Source organism: Anomaloglossus baeobatrachus, chromosome 8 (assembly GCF_048569485.1).
Source record: "Anomaloglossus baeobatrachus isolate aAnoBae1 chromosome 8, aAnoBae1.hap1, whole genome shotgun sequence".
NCBI classification, from domain to species: Eukaryota; Metazoa; Chordata; class Amphibia; order Anura; family Aromobatidae; genus Anomaloglossus; species Anomaloglossus baeobatrachus.
In genome coordinates this window covers 148466478-148482765 of record NC_134360.1, presented here as the reverse complement: position 1 = coordinate 148482765, position 16288 = coordinate 148466478, and the positions used below count along the sequence as shown (strand labels likewise).

Sequence of the window (16288 nt, the reverse complement as noted above, 5' to 3'; positions counted from 1 at the left end):
ATGCTACAATGGATGAATGGATAGATGTCAAACATATATAACGTCCCACCCCCCTGCATATTCTAAGCTGGCACCCTTTAGTGCCTTTCATGTGACACTAAAGGATGCCTAGCCTTGTATTTAGCCCAAAAAAAAAAAAAAAGAATTAAAATAAATGACGTGGGGTCCCCCCTATTTTTGATAGCCAGCTAGGGTAAAGCAGACAGCTGTAGCCTGCAAACCACAGCTGACAGCTTCATCTTGTCTGGTGATCAATTTGGAGGGCTCCCCAAGCTGTTTTTTTTTTTTAAATTATTTATAAATAAATAATTAAAAAAAAAAAACAAAACGTGGGGTCCCCCCAAATTAGATCACCAGCCAAGGTGAAGCTGACAGCTGGGGTCTGGTATTTTCAGGATGGGAAGAGCCACGGTTATTGGACTCTTCCCAGCCTAAAAATAGCAGGCCGCAGCCGCCCCAGAAGTGGCGCATCCATTAGATGCGCCAATTCTGGCGCTTCGCCCCAGCTCATCCCGCGCCCTGGTGCGTTGGCTAACGGGGTAATGAATGGGGTTGATACCAGGTGTGTAATGTCACCTGGCATCAAGCCCAGCAATTAGTTATGTCACGGCGTCTATCAGATACCCGACATAACTAATTGACAGTAATAAAAAAAAATTGACAACAAAAAAAAATTTATTTGAAAAAACACTCCCCCAAACATTCCCTGATTGACCAATTTATTGAAAAGAAAAAAAAAAATCCACAATAATCCATTTGGATGTCCCACGTCGCCTCTGGACCTTCTAGAATATGGGGGGCACGTTCAGGGAACGTATCCCCCATTTTCTAGGAGGGCAGACCCTCCATTTGAGGAGAGTGGGTGCAAAGAATCTGCACCCACCCTCCCCGGGTCACAGCTGCAGAGTGCGAGCAGCCAGCGTCCTGAACACAGGAAGCTGACAGCTGCGCTCTGCTCATGTGACCGGAGTCTGCTGAGAAGGACCCGGAGGAGGGGGCCGCGGGGATCAGCGCTCAGGTATGTATGACACCGGGGGACACCGGGGAACACCAGGGGGGGGTAGGGGGGGACCCGGCAGGGCCTAGGGAGAAGGTTTCTGTCGTATGTGTTATGGCACATACGACAGAAACCATATGAACAGTGGAAATGCGGCCGGCGCGCTGCTGTGATCGCCGGTGCGCGCGGCCATCTTGGATTTTCGGGAGGGGGTTGGGGGTCGGGGGGGGCACTTTGGGGACACCGGGGGACCGGAGGGAACCGGGAAAAAGATTTATCTCCCATCTGGCATGTTTGATCATGCCAGATGGGAGATAAATCATTTTTTACCGGCGCGGTCATTTACTATAACTTGATGATCGGTATACGGTGTATACCGGTCATCAGGTGAGCGGGGACCGGAAAAACCGGCCCGAATCATGATCTCCAGGGTCTCAGCTACCCCCGGCAGCTGAGACCCCAGAAATTTTCTGACTCTGGGGGGCGCTAGACCCTTTTTTCCGACCGCCGTTAAAAAGCGGCGGATCGGAAAAAGTACCCTTATTTACCGCCGTTAAAAGGCGTATCGGCGGTCGTAAAGGGGTTAATAATATTCCCTATGGCTAATACTGGTGAATTTGTAAGAACTACACATAAGATGAGGATTTCATTGAAGAAGCATGTGTTCTACACAAGAGAATTAAAGACAAGGGTTATCTAAGATGGAACCTTAGGGACGCCTATAGGAAAACTAGGAGTTTACACCAAGATGAGCACTGAGCTAAGTTCAAAACCAGCAAAGTACAATTTTAGTTTTGTGACCACATATAATAGATGCCAAAATATACTTAAGACATTATAGGAAAAATATTGGTTGATTTTACAAAATGTCCTTATTTTTCTCATCAGTTTGTCTGAAAATCCAAGTAATATTTTAGATAGAATAGAAAACTAAGGCATTATAAAGCACCAAGGAAGGTTAACAAATTTATTATTAATAAAAATACTAACAGGACAGGGATTATTGTCAATAAGGATGTGGATATTTCAGCAAGCACTATCAGTCACGAGATCCTGGTAGGTATTTTGGTGTAGGGGGGGCAAAAATAGTTGTGCTGCTGAATGATTCCATCTGGTTGTAGGGATTGTTGCTCCAATGTTACCCACAAAGAATTCCCTATTGACCAGCCTCTGAATTGCAAATCATCTTATGTTGTATATTTATTAGAGTGTGTTACGGGGGGACCGGCAGATTAGGACCAGGGGGTATATATCCTAATCGCCAGTCGGGGCCCACCGTGCTCCAGATAACAAAGGAGCTGCTGGCACCTGAGGGTTAGGCAGAGACTATAGAGCTGGATGGCTCTGAGATAACCCAGGAACGCTGGGAACCGGTCACGTGTTTTGGGACACGTCAGACCGGACGACAACCCGATTAGCGTTTTGGTGCACCTAGCGCTACACCAACCATGTGTGCAGGAAACACGTCAGGCCGGGTGGTAACCAGGTAGCGTTGACCGCAAGACCGCCACGAAAGCGCCCTGTCGGCCACGTGTGTAGGACACGTCAGGCCGAGCGGTCCACCGATTAGCGTTTCTGGCCACCTCTCGACTAGCCACGTGTGTGTAGGACACGTCAGGCCAGATGGGTACACCAGTAGCGTTGACCGGGAAGCCGAGGAGGATAAGGAACACCCTGTTAACTCCACAGGGGTCCTGGGGTACGCTGTCCGTGCGCGTAGGGGGCACAACCGGACAGGTGGCGCAGCAAGTGCGTTGTCCGTGTGCGTAGGGGGCACAATCGGACAGGTGGCACAACAGGTGCGTTGTCCGTGTGCGTAGGGGGCACAATTGGATAGGTGGCGCAGCAGGTGCGTTGTCCATGTGCGTAGGGGGCACAATCGGACAGGTCGCGCAGCAGGTGCGTTGTCCGTGTGCGTATGGGGCACAATCGGACAGGAAGCACAGCAGCCGCAACCCAGTTAACGCCACTGGGCTGCTATAGCAAGACTGGAATGGCAGGAGGGAAGCACGGCGCCTTACCCTGATGTGCCGAGCCACGAATCTTGGCGTGACAGGCACCGTTCGCCTAACCCTACCTACCGCTTCCCAACAAAGGCTTATGCCGCAATGAGGCTCTAACATGGAGGTGTGCTCTGACTGAGCAAAAGTGAAGACTGCACACCTCCATGTTGTCTCCAGCCCTTTTTATAACCTGGGTCCACCCCAAACCCAGGGTGGAACCACCAAGGTCCAATAGCAGAGTGCCATGTCATCAGTGACGTCACATGCGACCTATCCGGAACCGCCACGTCATTGATGACCTCATGGCAGCCACGCCCCAAACACTTCACCAGTCATCGTCTGACGACCAATACTGAGGTGCCAGATCATAGGGGCGGGCCTCTGCGAGCCAGTCCGGAGTTGCCACGTCATCAGGACACCTGACACCCTCTGCCCTATCAGGACGTGCCACCTCACGGACATGCTCAGTGAGGTCCTTACCGGACCTAGCCTCTGGTGCACTAAGTGCCTGAGCATGCCCAGTAGCCTGAGCAACAGGCTCAGAAAGCAGACTATCAGTTTGAGCATGCTCAGTAGGCACATCCCAGAACTTAGACACAGCATGAAGTCCAAGTACCTGTGCAAAGAGGCTGTTAGGGTTAATTGTGGGAGCATGCTCAGTAGCCTGAACTGAGGACTTAGTCTCAGACATAACACAATCAGGCTGAGCATGCTCACTAGGCAAAACACCGGGCTTAAACTCTGGCTGAGGTAAATCGGCGCACGCATGCGCACTAGCCGCCTCTCCACACTTAGACATGGTGGAAGGAACAGCCAACTGGACGACCCGAGGCACGGCCAAGAACGGCAGCCGGCGCCTGGGCGCAAGAGGAACCGCAGCAGGCTGCTTGCAGCTATGGCGGCGCCGGTTCGTAACAGTGTGCGACTGCAGCCTTCAATATGTTGGTTGCACCATTCAACCAATTCATAACAGAATAAACAAGCATAGACAAAATATTAATTCTTCATTCCTTTCCTTCATTCATTCAGTCCTTCAAAACACTTTGTATTGGAGCATTGTAAAATTCCGGCAAGTTTACAGTTGATAATTGTAGAATAAATTCCGCAGAATGCCCCCAATTGATTTCAGAGGCTGATAATTAGGGAGTCCTTTTGGACTTTTAATTAGTCACCCTGGCTCCTGAAGGTTTAAACCTCATCAGAGAGCAAACTAAAAATCTAGAGTTGCCCAAGTGGTTTGATGTATTAGATATTATATCCTTCATTTATTTTTAACTATATCATGATACACTTAACTAGGTTGATCTTTTAGGACAAGGTGACATATTTTTCTCCAGTAAGATATTCTAGATTTAAAATGATGTTAGATTTTTATCTTTTAATTTATTTTTGTTTTCATTCAGAGCCCATTGAGGCTTGATTAGCTATGATCATTAGGGTAAGGTAGGAAATATGTTTTTTAATTATGGGTATATTATCCTTATAATATATGCACATATGTTAATACCCATGATAGTATCTGAAATTAAGGTTTATTGTATTCATTTTCTTGTATTATTTTATTGCATCTTCTTCAATATTATACAGTTCTATATGTTTTCCAAATTTTCCTGCTGAAAATAGCAGTTGATATACTGTATAGTTTTGTATATTAATGCCTCATGTTTTTACTTATAAGGTTGGGCTATGAATAGTCAGCCATGAATGTGTGTAATTTATGTACCTGAGGAAGGGGACGGTCCGCCCCTGAAACACGTAGTGCCCATTAAAACTTTGTTGATGAACTTGTTCCTTGCACGCAGTGCCTGGTTTATCTATGTTTTTTACTTTTGTATATCATTTACTTAGCTTCACACCACCTGGTATAGGAGCGGGCGTTCAGTGCAACAGCATGTAGATCCACTACTATTCATTGAGATCACCTGTATGTCTGGATCAGCTGCTGCGGACCTTGACAAAATCCATGGTCCGTGATTGTCTGGAGGCGGTTGTGTCTGTGGCCGTCTTGGCTGTTGTGGCTTTCAGTGTGAGCTCCATCCCGAGACATCTTTGAGATGTCCACTTCTGTGTCTTACTCGGTCAGTTAAATGCTTTTTCCCATTTAAAAATGGATGTTTTTTTGTAACATCTTATTACAAACATTTTTAAATAGAATCGGATTGATATCTTGTTGCTTGTGATCTGATTACTGTTTTCTGTCATATTTCAGAATGATCTGCACAGAGCAATACAAAGAACACAGTCTGCAATGTTTAATCAAGTTTTAATTTTAATCTCAACTTTGTTATGTCTCATCTTTACGTGGTAAGTCAATTACCGGTTTTATTGAAAACATGTATCTTATGTAATTGTATGTAATTGTGACCAGAACACTTATTAAACTGCACAGTAATATATCTGCCTTAGTGAAGTTATTAATAAAGGCAGGGAAAAAACAATTTCATTTTTTAATTAACAGAAGAACATTAAAATAATTCATTTTGTTTAAGGGATGAGTGAACCCGAATGGGAAAGTTTGGGTTTCGTATCAGACACCGAGTTTCTTGGGCTAAAACTCAAACACGGACTTTTAAAAAAAGATTATAATTAAGTTTGCAGTTTGGCTGCTGTTTGTATGCTAATAAAGTTTGTTAAAAGTTTGCAGTGCAGCTAATCCGCATCCTTTTTTGCATGTGGAAGATACCTGTACGCTGCTGTGAACAATAAACAAAAAAAAAAAAAGACGTGAGCTCCCACCTATTTTTGATAACCCATGCAGGTAAAACACTGCAGCCCTCAACTGTCTGTGTTACCTTGGCTGATTATCCAATAAGAGGGGACCCCACACTGTTTTGTTTTTCCTTTATTGGTCACAGTAGGGTATAGGCATCTTCCTCATTAAAATGATACATTTAAATAATTTAATAAAACAGCATGGTGTACCTCCTATTTTTCATAACAAGTCAAGGAAAGAAGACAGTTAGGGGTCTGTTATTATCAGGCTGAGAAGGCTTATGGTTATTTGATCCTTCCCAGCCTAAAAATAGCAACCCGCATCCCCACCTGAAGTGGTGCATAAATTAGATGTGTAAATTCTGGCACTGTGTCTGGCTCTTCCTGATTGTCCAGGTGATGTGGCAATTGGTGTTGTACTTTTGGAGTTGATGTCAGTGGTGAATTGACAGCTGGCATAAAGCCCAGGAGTAAGTAATGGAGAGGCATCTATCAGACACCCCATTACTAACCGTCAAGAGTAGAGTTAAATAGCACACACACTGGAAAAAAAGTAGTTTTCTTTGAAGAAAGACTCCCCTAAAGTCCCTTGTTCATCAATTTATTAATTAAAAAGATATCCTTAAAGTCCCAATGTAATCCAATGGTGTAATGTCCCATGAAGCTTATTGATTACTATGGAATGTCATTCTGAGAATGTTTTCACAACAAGTATCCATAGGTTATTGTAGGTCAGCGGTAGGTACAGAATTTCTCATGAGCATGAGAAATTCTGTGCTTGTCACTGACTTGCCATGATGTATGAAGCCTCGTTCTGAGAATGTTCCCAGAACAAAATGTTATAGGAATCAATGGGTGTTATGGGATATTACATAATTGGATTACATGGAAACTTTGAGGATTTTTTTTTAGTTAATAAATTGAGGAATGAGGGAATGTGAGGGGGTGTTTTTCCACAATTGGATTATATCGAATCTTGGTGGATTTTTTAAATGAACACATTGATGAATGACGGAGTGTGAGGTAGTGTTTTTTCAAATAAACAATTTTTTCCTGAGTGTGTTTCTAAACTCTACACTTACCAGGTTAGCAATGGGGGTATTTGCTTGATGCCTATTAATTATAAAGCCCATGGGCTTCATGCCGTCTATCAATTCACAGCTGTCATCAACCCAAAAAGTATTATCAAAATTGCTACCACACCACCAATAAGGAAGAGCAGTACAAAGGGCCAGAAATGATACATCTAATTTATAGACCAAATAACCATGGGTCTTCCCAGCCTGATAATACCAGCTGCAGCTGTTTGCTTTACCTTGGCTGGTTATCAAAAATAGAGCAAAGCCCTTATTGTTTTTTAATTTTTGTATGTAAATAATTTAAAAAATGGCTTGGAATAATAATATAATAATAATAATATTTATTCATTTATATAGCGCTATTTATTCCACAGCGCTTTACATACTTTGGCAATACTGACCCCATTGGGGCTCACAATCTAGAGTCCCTAACTGTATGTCTTTGGAGTGTGGGAGGAAACCGGAGAACCCGGAGGAAACCCACATGAACACAGGAAGAACATACAAACTCCTTGCAGATGTTTTCCTTGGTGGCATTTGAATCCAGGAACCCAGCGCTGAAAGGCTCCAGTGCTAACCACTGAGCCACCGTGCCGCCCAGAACCCCCTATATTTTTTATAACGAGCCAAGAAAATGCTGACAGCTAAGGGTTGCAGCCTGCAGTTATCTCTTTTACCTCTGCTGGTTATGAGAAATAGGCGAGAAGGCCACGTAATTCTTTTATTTATTCCCAATCCATGTTTGTTTTTAGGGTGATTGCCCCCATTATGCTTCTTTTTGCAGCCCCCTAGCCCTTACTATGGACATTTTACAGCCATTTACAGCACAGAGGTTTGGGTCCCATAGACTTATATGAGGTTCTAGGTCCAGGGTCAAGTTTGGGTCGAGTCTAGGTACTGAACTAAACTTTTAACTAAAGTCCGGTCAAACCTGGCAAACCAGAGTTTTAAGGGGACCGTTCATCCTTAGTTATTGTACATCTAATTCACAGCAAAAGTACATAAATCCAGAAAATATCACAGACAGAAAGCAGCCATACTTACCAATAATGGCCACATTACTAATGTACTGCATGATGCAGCTGACCACCTTGACTAATATCACACCTACCCAGAGAACATATAGGTCACTCATCTTTCAGATTAGCTCTGAACATGTACAGTTTCCTCTTTTTTATAAATCACCATAATGTTGTACAAAAATATTAGCATTTAGGTGAAATGTTTCTTTGCACTAAATATTTATCACTGTTGATCTGAGCTACTGTCTATCCAAATGTACAATTCTATTTTCCTTCTACAGAAATAGCGTCTTTCTCAAAATTGTCAATACAAGAAAGATTGGTTTCATTGAAGCTAAAATATTAATGTGCTCAACACCCTGAAGATGCGTCTATTACAGTTGATTTGTGACAGCAGATTGTTTTGATTTTGAAGTTCACCTGTGAAATTTTTACTTATTTTAGACACCCTAAGGGGTGGATTGTTCGACATAAACAAGTGGCTTCTAATAGACAGGATTTTATCATTTTAAAGAGTAGCTAAACTTTTTTTATATGATAATTGAGTAGCCATTGCAAAGTTTGTAATACTAAAATAGTCAATAAACTTGTTTTGTTTCTTCTCTGTCTCAAACACCATTCTGAAAGTGTTTCATCATCTACTGAGTTCATGCACTTTTAGGAGCTGATTTGAACTGCTGCTCTAACAACAATCAGTATTCAAAAAACATTATGTGTGAGCGTCTCTGGTCCCCTGCCCTATGTTCAGATAAAGGGGAGTGTTTGTAACTAGTTTATGAGAACTGATTCTTACTAGAGCAGCAGTTCAAAGCAGCTATCAAAAAGCTAGGCAGATAAAACTGCACTTTCAGCATGATATTTGAGAAAAAAGGAAGCAAATAGAGTAGTTGTGTATATTTCTAAATTTCATAATTCTGCAAAAGCTGATTCATAATTAAAATGAAATGGTTAATTAATTTTGCGATTTGGATTTGAAACGTTATATAAAAATCAGATCTCCATCAAATAAAAAAAATATATCATGATGATATTTTGCACTGAATTGGTACTTACTCAGATTTCATAAAGTGCGTGTATAGTTACACTTGATGATAGGTACAAAAATGTTCACTATTTAAAGCTATTTTTAAATATGTAACATAGGTTTCATGTGCTTAACACTGTAAATGTGACACCCTGGCAAAACCAGGTAGTCACAAAAGTGTCCATCCTCCTTGTCACCACCAGAAACCCACACCCAGGCACAACACACAGCCATAAAAGCTTAGCCACCCCCTCATGATAATAAGGACACACCAGTGGGCAGGATCAGGCAGATGAGAACGCCCACCTAGGGGTCCTGAGGTGTCAGAGGTGGGAACACAAGAGTCTAGTTACACAACAGTTGAGTGGAGGAGGTGAAGGAGAACAGTAGTCAAGCTCTGACAGCTGAAGTCAAGTGCAGACTGTGCAGTGTAGTCAGGGGTAGGGGTCCTTGGACTACCCGGCTAGGTGGCAGACAGTGAGCAGGGCCACAGGCAATAGAGATCCGGTTGCGGGAGACCTAAAGTGGACTGGAGCAGGGTTGTAGCTCGCCGACAGCAGGAATCCGGTCCGGAGGCCGTGCACAGTCGGGGTGCCTGGACCCTAGGAGGAGGAAGGTTGCAAGCTCCCTTGTTAATTAACCAGCAGAGGATGAGGTTTCTGGCCTTGTTCTCCCGAAGCCCCGAGAGTGAAAAGGAAGCCCAACACGGGGGATAGGGTGTCCGTCAGAACCCACAGAGATCCCAAGGGTCAGATTTTGCGGGCCACAGCTCCCAAATACATACAAAACTGGGAGTGGACTTCTCTGTTCCATGCGAAGTCGTCCAAAAAGCAGAGACAACCACAGCATGCAGGAGGAAGGGACACCTGTTCACTAACCAGGGTGTGGGACCCAAATACACCCTCCAACGGCAGCCGGTCACTGGAAACTTGGTTTACTCTGGACTTGTGTGCAATTACTGAAATGTGAGTACAAACCAGAATTGTATAGGCTAGGGTACCTTAGTATACAGACCAGAATTTTATACCCATAAAAATAATAACTTTATTAGTAATCAATTAAAAGATTTTCAATCAACCAAAACATCAAACATACAGAAGTGCATGTAGTGTGGAGGTGCACACTGAGTGGCCAGGTGTAGGAAAGCTTATAGAGGGGTCTGAGGGTGGTATAGATGAAGTATTGATAATATGGACAAGGAAGGGTTATATCTGTTCCTGATTTGTGTCCTACCTACCAATGGGGCTTTAAGCACCCTAGATTTGTGGTGCCCCCATTCCACGGTGGCTCGCCCTCACTGTTCCTAACTACCTGATTGAATAGCCACCACCAAGACACAAAAGTGCAAAGTGCAATAAAATCAGCACATTATTGCCAGAGACTTTATACAGACAAAAAATGAAGATTTCAAGCCACAGTATGTAGGAAGGATCAATGGTTATGTTCCAAGCTTTAGGATAATACACAGTGTCAATGAGTCCATACCGGCAGCATCTCCCCCTACTCAAGTATTGAATTTATATAGTAGAAGAGGTAAATGATACTAAGGACTAACTATATTGTCCGTATATATGATACACACACAAAAGCAGTTGTTTGGACACACCTTCTCATTCAAAGAGTTTTCTTTATTTTCATGACTGTGAAAATTGTAGATTCACATTAAAGGCATCAAAACTATGAATTAACCCATGTGGAATTAAATACTTAACAAAAAAGTTTGAAACAACTGAAAATATGTCTTATATTCTAGGTTCTTCAAAGTAGCCACCTTTTGCTTTGATTACTGCTTTGTACACACTTGGCATTCTCTTGATGAGCTTCAAGAGGTAGTCACTAAAAACGGTCTTCCAACAGTTTTGAAGGAGTTCCCAGAGATGCTTAGCACTTGTTGGCCCTTTTGCCTTCACTCTACGGTCCAGCTCACCCCAAACCATCTCAATTGGGTTCAGGTCTGGTGACTGTGGAAGCCAGGTCATCTGGCGTAGCACCCCATCACTCTCCTTCTTAGTCAAATAGCCCTTACACAGCCTGGAGGTGTGTTTGGGGTCATTGTACTTTTGATAAATAAATGATAGTCCAACTAAATGCAAACAGGATGGAATAGCATGCCGCTGCAAGATGCTGTGGTAGCCATGCTGGTTCAGTATGCCTTCAATTTTGAATAAATCCCCAACAGTGTCACCAGCAAAGTACCCCCACACCATCACAGCTCCTCCTCCATGCTTCATTGTGGAAACCAGGCATGTAAAGTTCATCTGTTCATCTTTTCCCAGAGATGCTTAGCACTTGTTGGCCCTTTTGCCTTCACTCTACGGTCCAGCTCACCCCAAACCATCTCAATTGGGTTCAGGTCTGGTGACTGTGGAAGCCAGGTCATCTGGCGTAGCACCCCATCACTCTCCTTCTTAGTCAAATAGCCCTTACACAGCCTGGAGGTGTGTTTGGGGTCATTGTACTTTTGATAAATAAATGATAGTCCAACTAAATGCAAACAGGATGGAATAGCATGCCGCTGCAAGATGCTGTGGTAGCCATGCTGGTTCAGTATGCCTTCAATTTTGAATAAATCCCCAACAGTGTCACCAGCAAAGTACCCCCACACCATCACAGCTCCTCCTCCATGCTACATGGTGGAAACCAGTCATGTAAAGTTCATCTGTTCATCTTTTCTGCGTCGCACAGACATGGTGGTTGGATCCAAAGATCTCAAATTTGGACTCATCAGACCAAAGCACAGATTTCTATTGGTCTAATGTCCATTCTTTGTGTTCTTTAGCCCAAATAAGTCTCTTCTGCTTGTTGCCTGTCCTTAGCAGTGGTTTCCTAGCAGCTATTTTACCATGAAGGCCTGCTGCATAAAGTCTCCTCTTTACAGTTGTTCTAGAGATGTGTTTGCTGCTAGAACTCTGTGTGGCATTGACCTGGTCTCTAATCTGAGCTGCTGTTAACCTGCGATCTCTGAGGCTGGTGACTCGGATAAACCTATCCTCCGCAGAACAGGTGACTCTTGGTCTTCCTTTCCTGGGGCGGTCCTCATGTGAGACAGTTTCTTTGTAGCATTTGATGGCTTTTGCCACTGCACTTTGGGACAGTTTCAAAGTTTTCCCAATTTTTCAAACTGTCTGACCTTCATTTCTTAAAGTAATGATGGCCACTTGTTTTTCTTTACTTATCTGCTTTTTTCTTGCCATAATACAAATTCTAACAGTCTATTCAGTAGGACTATCAGCTGTGTATCCACCAGACTTCTGCACAACACAACTGATGGTCCCAACCCCATTTATAAGGCAAGAAATCCCACTTATTAAACCTGACAGGGCACATCTGTGAAGTGAAAACCATTTCCGGTGACTACCTCTTGAAGCTCATCAAGAGAATGCCAAGAGTGTGCAAAGCAGTAATCAAAGCAAAAGGTGGCTACTTTGAAGAACCTAGAATATAAGACATATTTTCAGTTTTTTTCACACTTTTTTGTTAAGTATTTCATTCCACATGTGTTAATTCATAGTTTTAATGCCTTCAATGTGAATCTACAATTTTCAGAGTCATGAAAATATAGAAAACTCTTTGAATGAGAAGGTGTGTCCAAACCTTTGGTATATACTGTATATATGTATACCAGCAGGAGCCCATACACTCTATATATCTACAAGACTTTTGCTGAAATCATGGTTACATGATCGATCATATGATGATGTCACCATAAGCCCTGAAGTCCAGCAGAGTACAAGACCTGTAGTGGCATCACAGTCACATTTTCACATAATCGTGCTGTCATCAAAGGCCCTTAAGCAGTCTCCCCATCAGATGCTACATTGATTAATTGTAGCTCCTGCCGTAGACACTGGAGGTCCCCAAGGGAGTAGGGTCCCTGAGAAGCTGCCCTGTTTGCTCCGCCCCAATGCCGAATTTGGCTGAACTCAGTACTTTCTATATAGTTTGTATGATTAATATATTTTATTTTCATTTTGGAGGTTTTGGGTTTATTGTCTAAATAGTTGATTTTGCTATTACAGTAAGCATTGTCGGTTTGGAGTTGCTGCCGAATTTTTCAGCTTTTTTAATTTCAAAGAATTTATGTTAAAGGTCACACCAAATGTTAATATGATTTACATTTTTTGTTCGTTCATTTGTAAGAGGGTGGTGAATGAGAGCAGAATCCAACCAACATCTTACAGCTAGTGATTACAGCTAGAGCTGAGCAATTCATAATACTCGGATGCTCATCGCAAGTAACGAGCATAATGGAAGTCAAGAGGAAACAGAAGCATTTTTCCAGCAGACCCCCTGGGAGGTCTGAGAGGGGCTGGAAATCACTTAAATGGATGGAAACACCACTGAAATGGAATGTGAACAGCATAGGGAAGATGCCTGGACACAACTCTGACTCCTAGGTCTCTGTTGAAAACAATGTTGTCAGAATAGTACGCTACTTTAACTGACTGACAAGAAAACATACAAAACTGATGATAAAAAAGACTTTAATCGACAAAATGTTAGGAAATATTTTTTCCTGGATAATGACTTGTTCCTAAAGTTAATTTAACTAGAGAGAAAAACTGCCTGCTCCACCAGTTTGGCTGTATGGGTATATGCACACTTTGAGAATATGGTGGCAGAAATTTCTGCAGTATTTCTGCATCTCTTGGTAGATGAATGGTAAAAATATGCATTTTTACTGCATCCTTGAGGCATTTTTTTTAATTCCCTTTTTTCATGCATTCCTTATTGCTTTCACTGGTGAAAAATGCGGGTTAGGCTACATGCGCACGCTGCATCTTTTTGTGTTCACAAACTGCAGCCAAAACTGCAGCCAAAATGCAGCCAAAACTGCACCTTGTCAGAGAGAGCCTAGAAATGTCACAAAAAATGCTTGTAATTGTAGGTGCGTTTTTGCTGCGTTTTCAGTGCGTTTTTCACAACATGGGTTTTTGCTGCACTTTTGTGACAAATGTTGACAAAAACGCAGGAAAAATGAACATGCTGCATTTTTTTTGTCACAAACGTTTGACAAATAAAACGCTGACAAATAAACTGCAATGTGCGCATAGCAAATCTAACTTCCCATAGACTTTGCTGGGAAGTCAAATGTCAGAAAGTTCTGACAACAAAACTGCTGCCAAAAACGCAGCAAAAAACGCAGCGTGCGCATGTAGCCTAAAAATGCTGAATTGACATGATCAGATAATTTTCTGAACCCTTTTGAAGGTAGTCCACTAGCAGCATGCTCTCCTTACACCAGAACACAGACGCCATCACCTTAGTGGCTGATTTTTGCACCCTGAACTTCTTTGGATGAAGAGAACCACTGTGCCTCCACTCTTTTGACTGTTTCTTGTTTTCAGAGTCATACAAATAAATCCAGGTCTCATCCATAGTGACCAGTCGATCCAGGAAGTTCTTATCAGTTTGGAAATGCTGACAAATGGACCGGGAAGTTTTCACTCGCATGCTTCTCTGATCTGTTGTCAAACATTTGGGGACCCACATTGCAAATATCTTCTTCATGTCCAAATGTCCATGGATATGGCAAAAACATGTTCACAGTTAATCCCCATATTGTCTGCTGTTGCTTTAGCTGAAATGTGTCGATTCTCCAGTATGAGGTTTTACATAGCATCAACGATTCTCCAGAACAAAAATCTCTCTTGGTCGTCCAGGACGTTCTTCATCATTGGTGCTGAAGTGGCACATTTTAAATTCAGCAACCCAGTTCTTATCTGTGGAATATGAAGAGCGTTGATCCCTCAATGTCTGTGACATATCACCATGAATATCCTTCGCGTACCTTCCTTGCAGAAACAAGAATTTTATCACTCTTCTGCTTTCAGTTGCTATGAATATCGCATTAGACTCCGCCATTTTGTTTTCCCGCATGCGTAGAGCACTGTTGCCATAAGCAGCAAACACAAAAGTTTGAAAACATACGGTATATTAGACAAATAAGGCTTTCATTTGATGTAACATTCGTTACCATAAAAACACCTAGGTTTGATGCCAGCTGACATTACACAGATGTTATCAACCCCCCAAAAAACATTACTCTCATTGACACCTTGCCAGGGCAATCAGGAAGAACTGGACAAAGCGCCTGAATTGGGTCATCTAACGTGATGCGCCAATTCTGAGGCCGCTTCGGGCTGATATTTTAGGCTGCAAAGGGCCAAATAACCATAGATATTCATAACCTGAGAATATCAGCACATAAGCTGTTTGCCTTACCTTGTCTGGTTATCAAAAATAGGAAGGACATTTTTTTCATTTATTAATTTATAAGGTTTAATACGACTAAAAGCACCCTTCAGTGCTACAAGAAAGTCACCAAAAGGTGGTTTTAGCCTTCCTTAACCTAATAAATAAATAAATAATTTTAAAATACGACTTTTGATCCCCCTATTTTGATAACTAGCCAAGGTAAAGCAAACCGTTGCAAGCTGATATTATCAGGCTTTGGAAAGTTTATGACTATTTGCCCCTTACGAGCATAAAACTATCATCCCAAAGCCTCCCAAGAATTGGAGCATCACAATAGTTGCATCAATTCTGATGCTTTGCCCAACTTTTCCCAATTGCCCTAGTGCGGTGGAAATTGGGATAATCATTTTTGTGTTTGATGTCAGCTGTGTATGGTGATCTGACATCAAGTGTAAGGGTTAGTAATGGAGAGTAGAGATGAGTGAACTTGTTCGAAAAAGGTTCACAAATCTCAAACTCAGTACTAGAGATGAGCGAACTGGTCGCGGTTCGGCTCGAGTTCGGTTCGCCGAACGGAGGTCTCGTTCGAGTTTGGTTCAGCGAACCGGTTCGGCGAACCATTCGAACCGCATAGGAAACAATGGGAGGCAATCACAAACACATAAAAACACCTAGAAAACACCCTCAAAGGTGTCCAAAAGGTGGCAAACAACTAACAACACAAACACATGGGAAAGTGACAAGGACATATACTCATGCGAAAACAAAAGAGCTGGACAAGGAAAAAGAGGAGGAGACACAGATATAAACATGGCACGCCCTTCTAAAATCATGTAAAACACCGCAAGGTGACTCCAAGCGGAATCTCCCTATTTTCAAAAAATTGGGCCACACACACACCCACCCCTTCAGTGGCAGCACTTGTGCCCCAGTTGTATACTTCACAGGTAGATTTGCATCAAGCACATTCAACAATACGCCATACTTAACCATCCCCAGGATGACACTGGGGTAGGTAGCAAAGTCTTTCCTGATCCCAGCTCTGTGCATCTTGGATCATTTTTAAAAACAATGTAAGAAAGGGTTACTCCAAGCGGAGTCTCCCTTTTTTCCAAAAATTGGACCACACACACACCCACCCCTTCAGTGGCAGCACTTGTGCCCCAGTTGTACACTTCACAGCTAGATTTGCATCAAGCACATTCAAAAATACGCCAATGTAAGCAAGGGTTACTCCAAGCGGAGTCTCCCTT

The 16288-nt window shown here is 42.7% G+C and overlaps 1 protein-coding gene across 4 annotated transcripts in view; it reads left to right on the top strand.

Moving 5' to 3' along the window:
• The window catches only part of KCNT2 (potassium sodium-activated channel subfamily T member 2), a 1626062-nt gene that overhangs the window by 772301 nt on the left and 837473 nt on the right, over positions 1-16288 (top strand). For all 4 annotated transcript variants that reach the window (XM_075322033.1, XM_075322031.1, XM_075322032.1 and 1 more), the window contains exon 8: positions 5210-5304. In XM_075322033.1, the coding sequence (XP_075178148.1) occupies positions 5210-5304 (95 nt within the window). The remainder of the gene's footprint in view (positions 1-5209; positions 5305-16288) is intronic.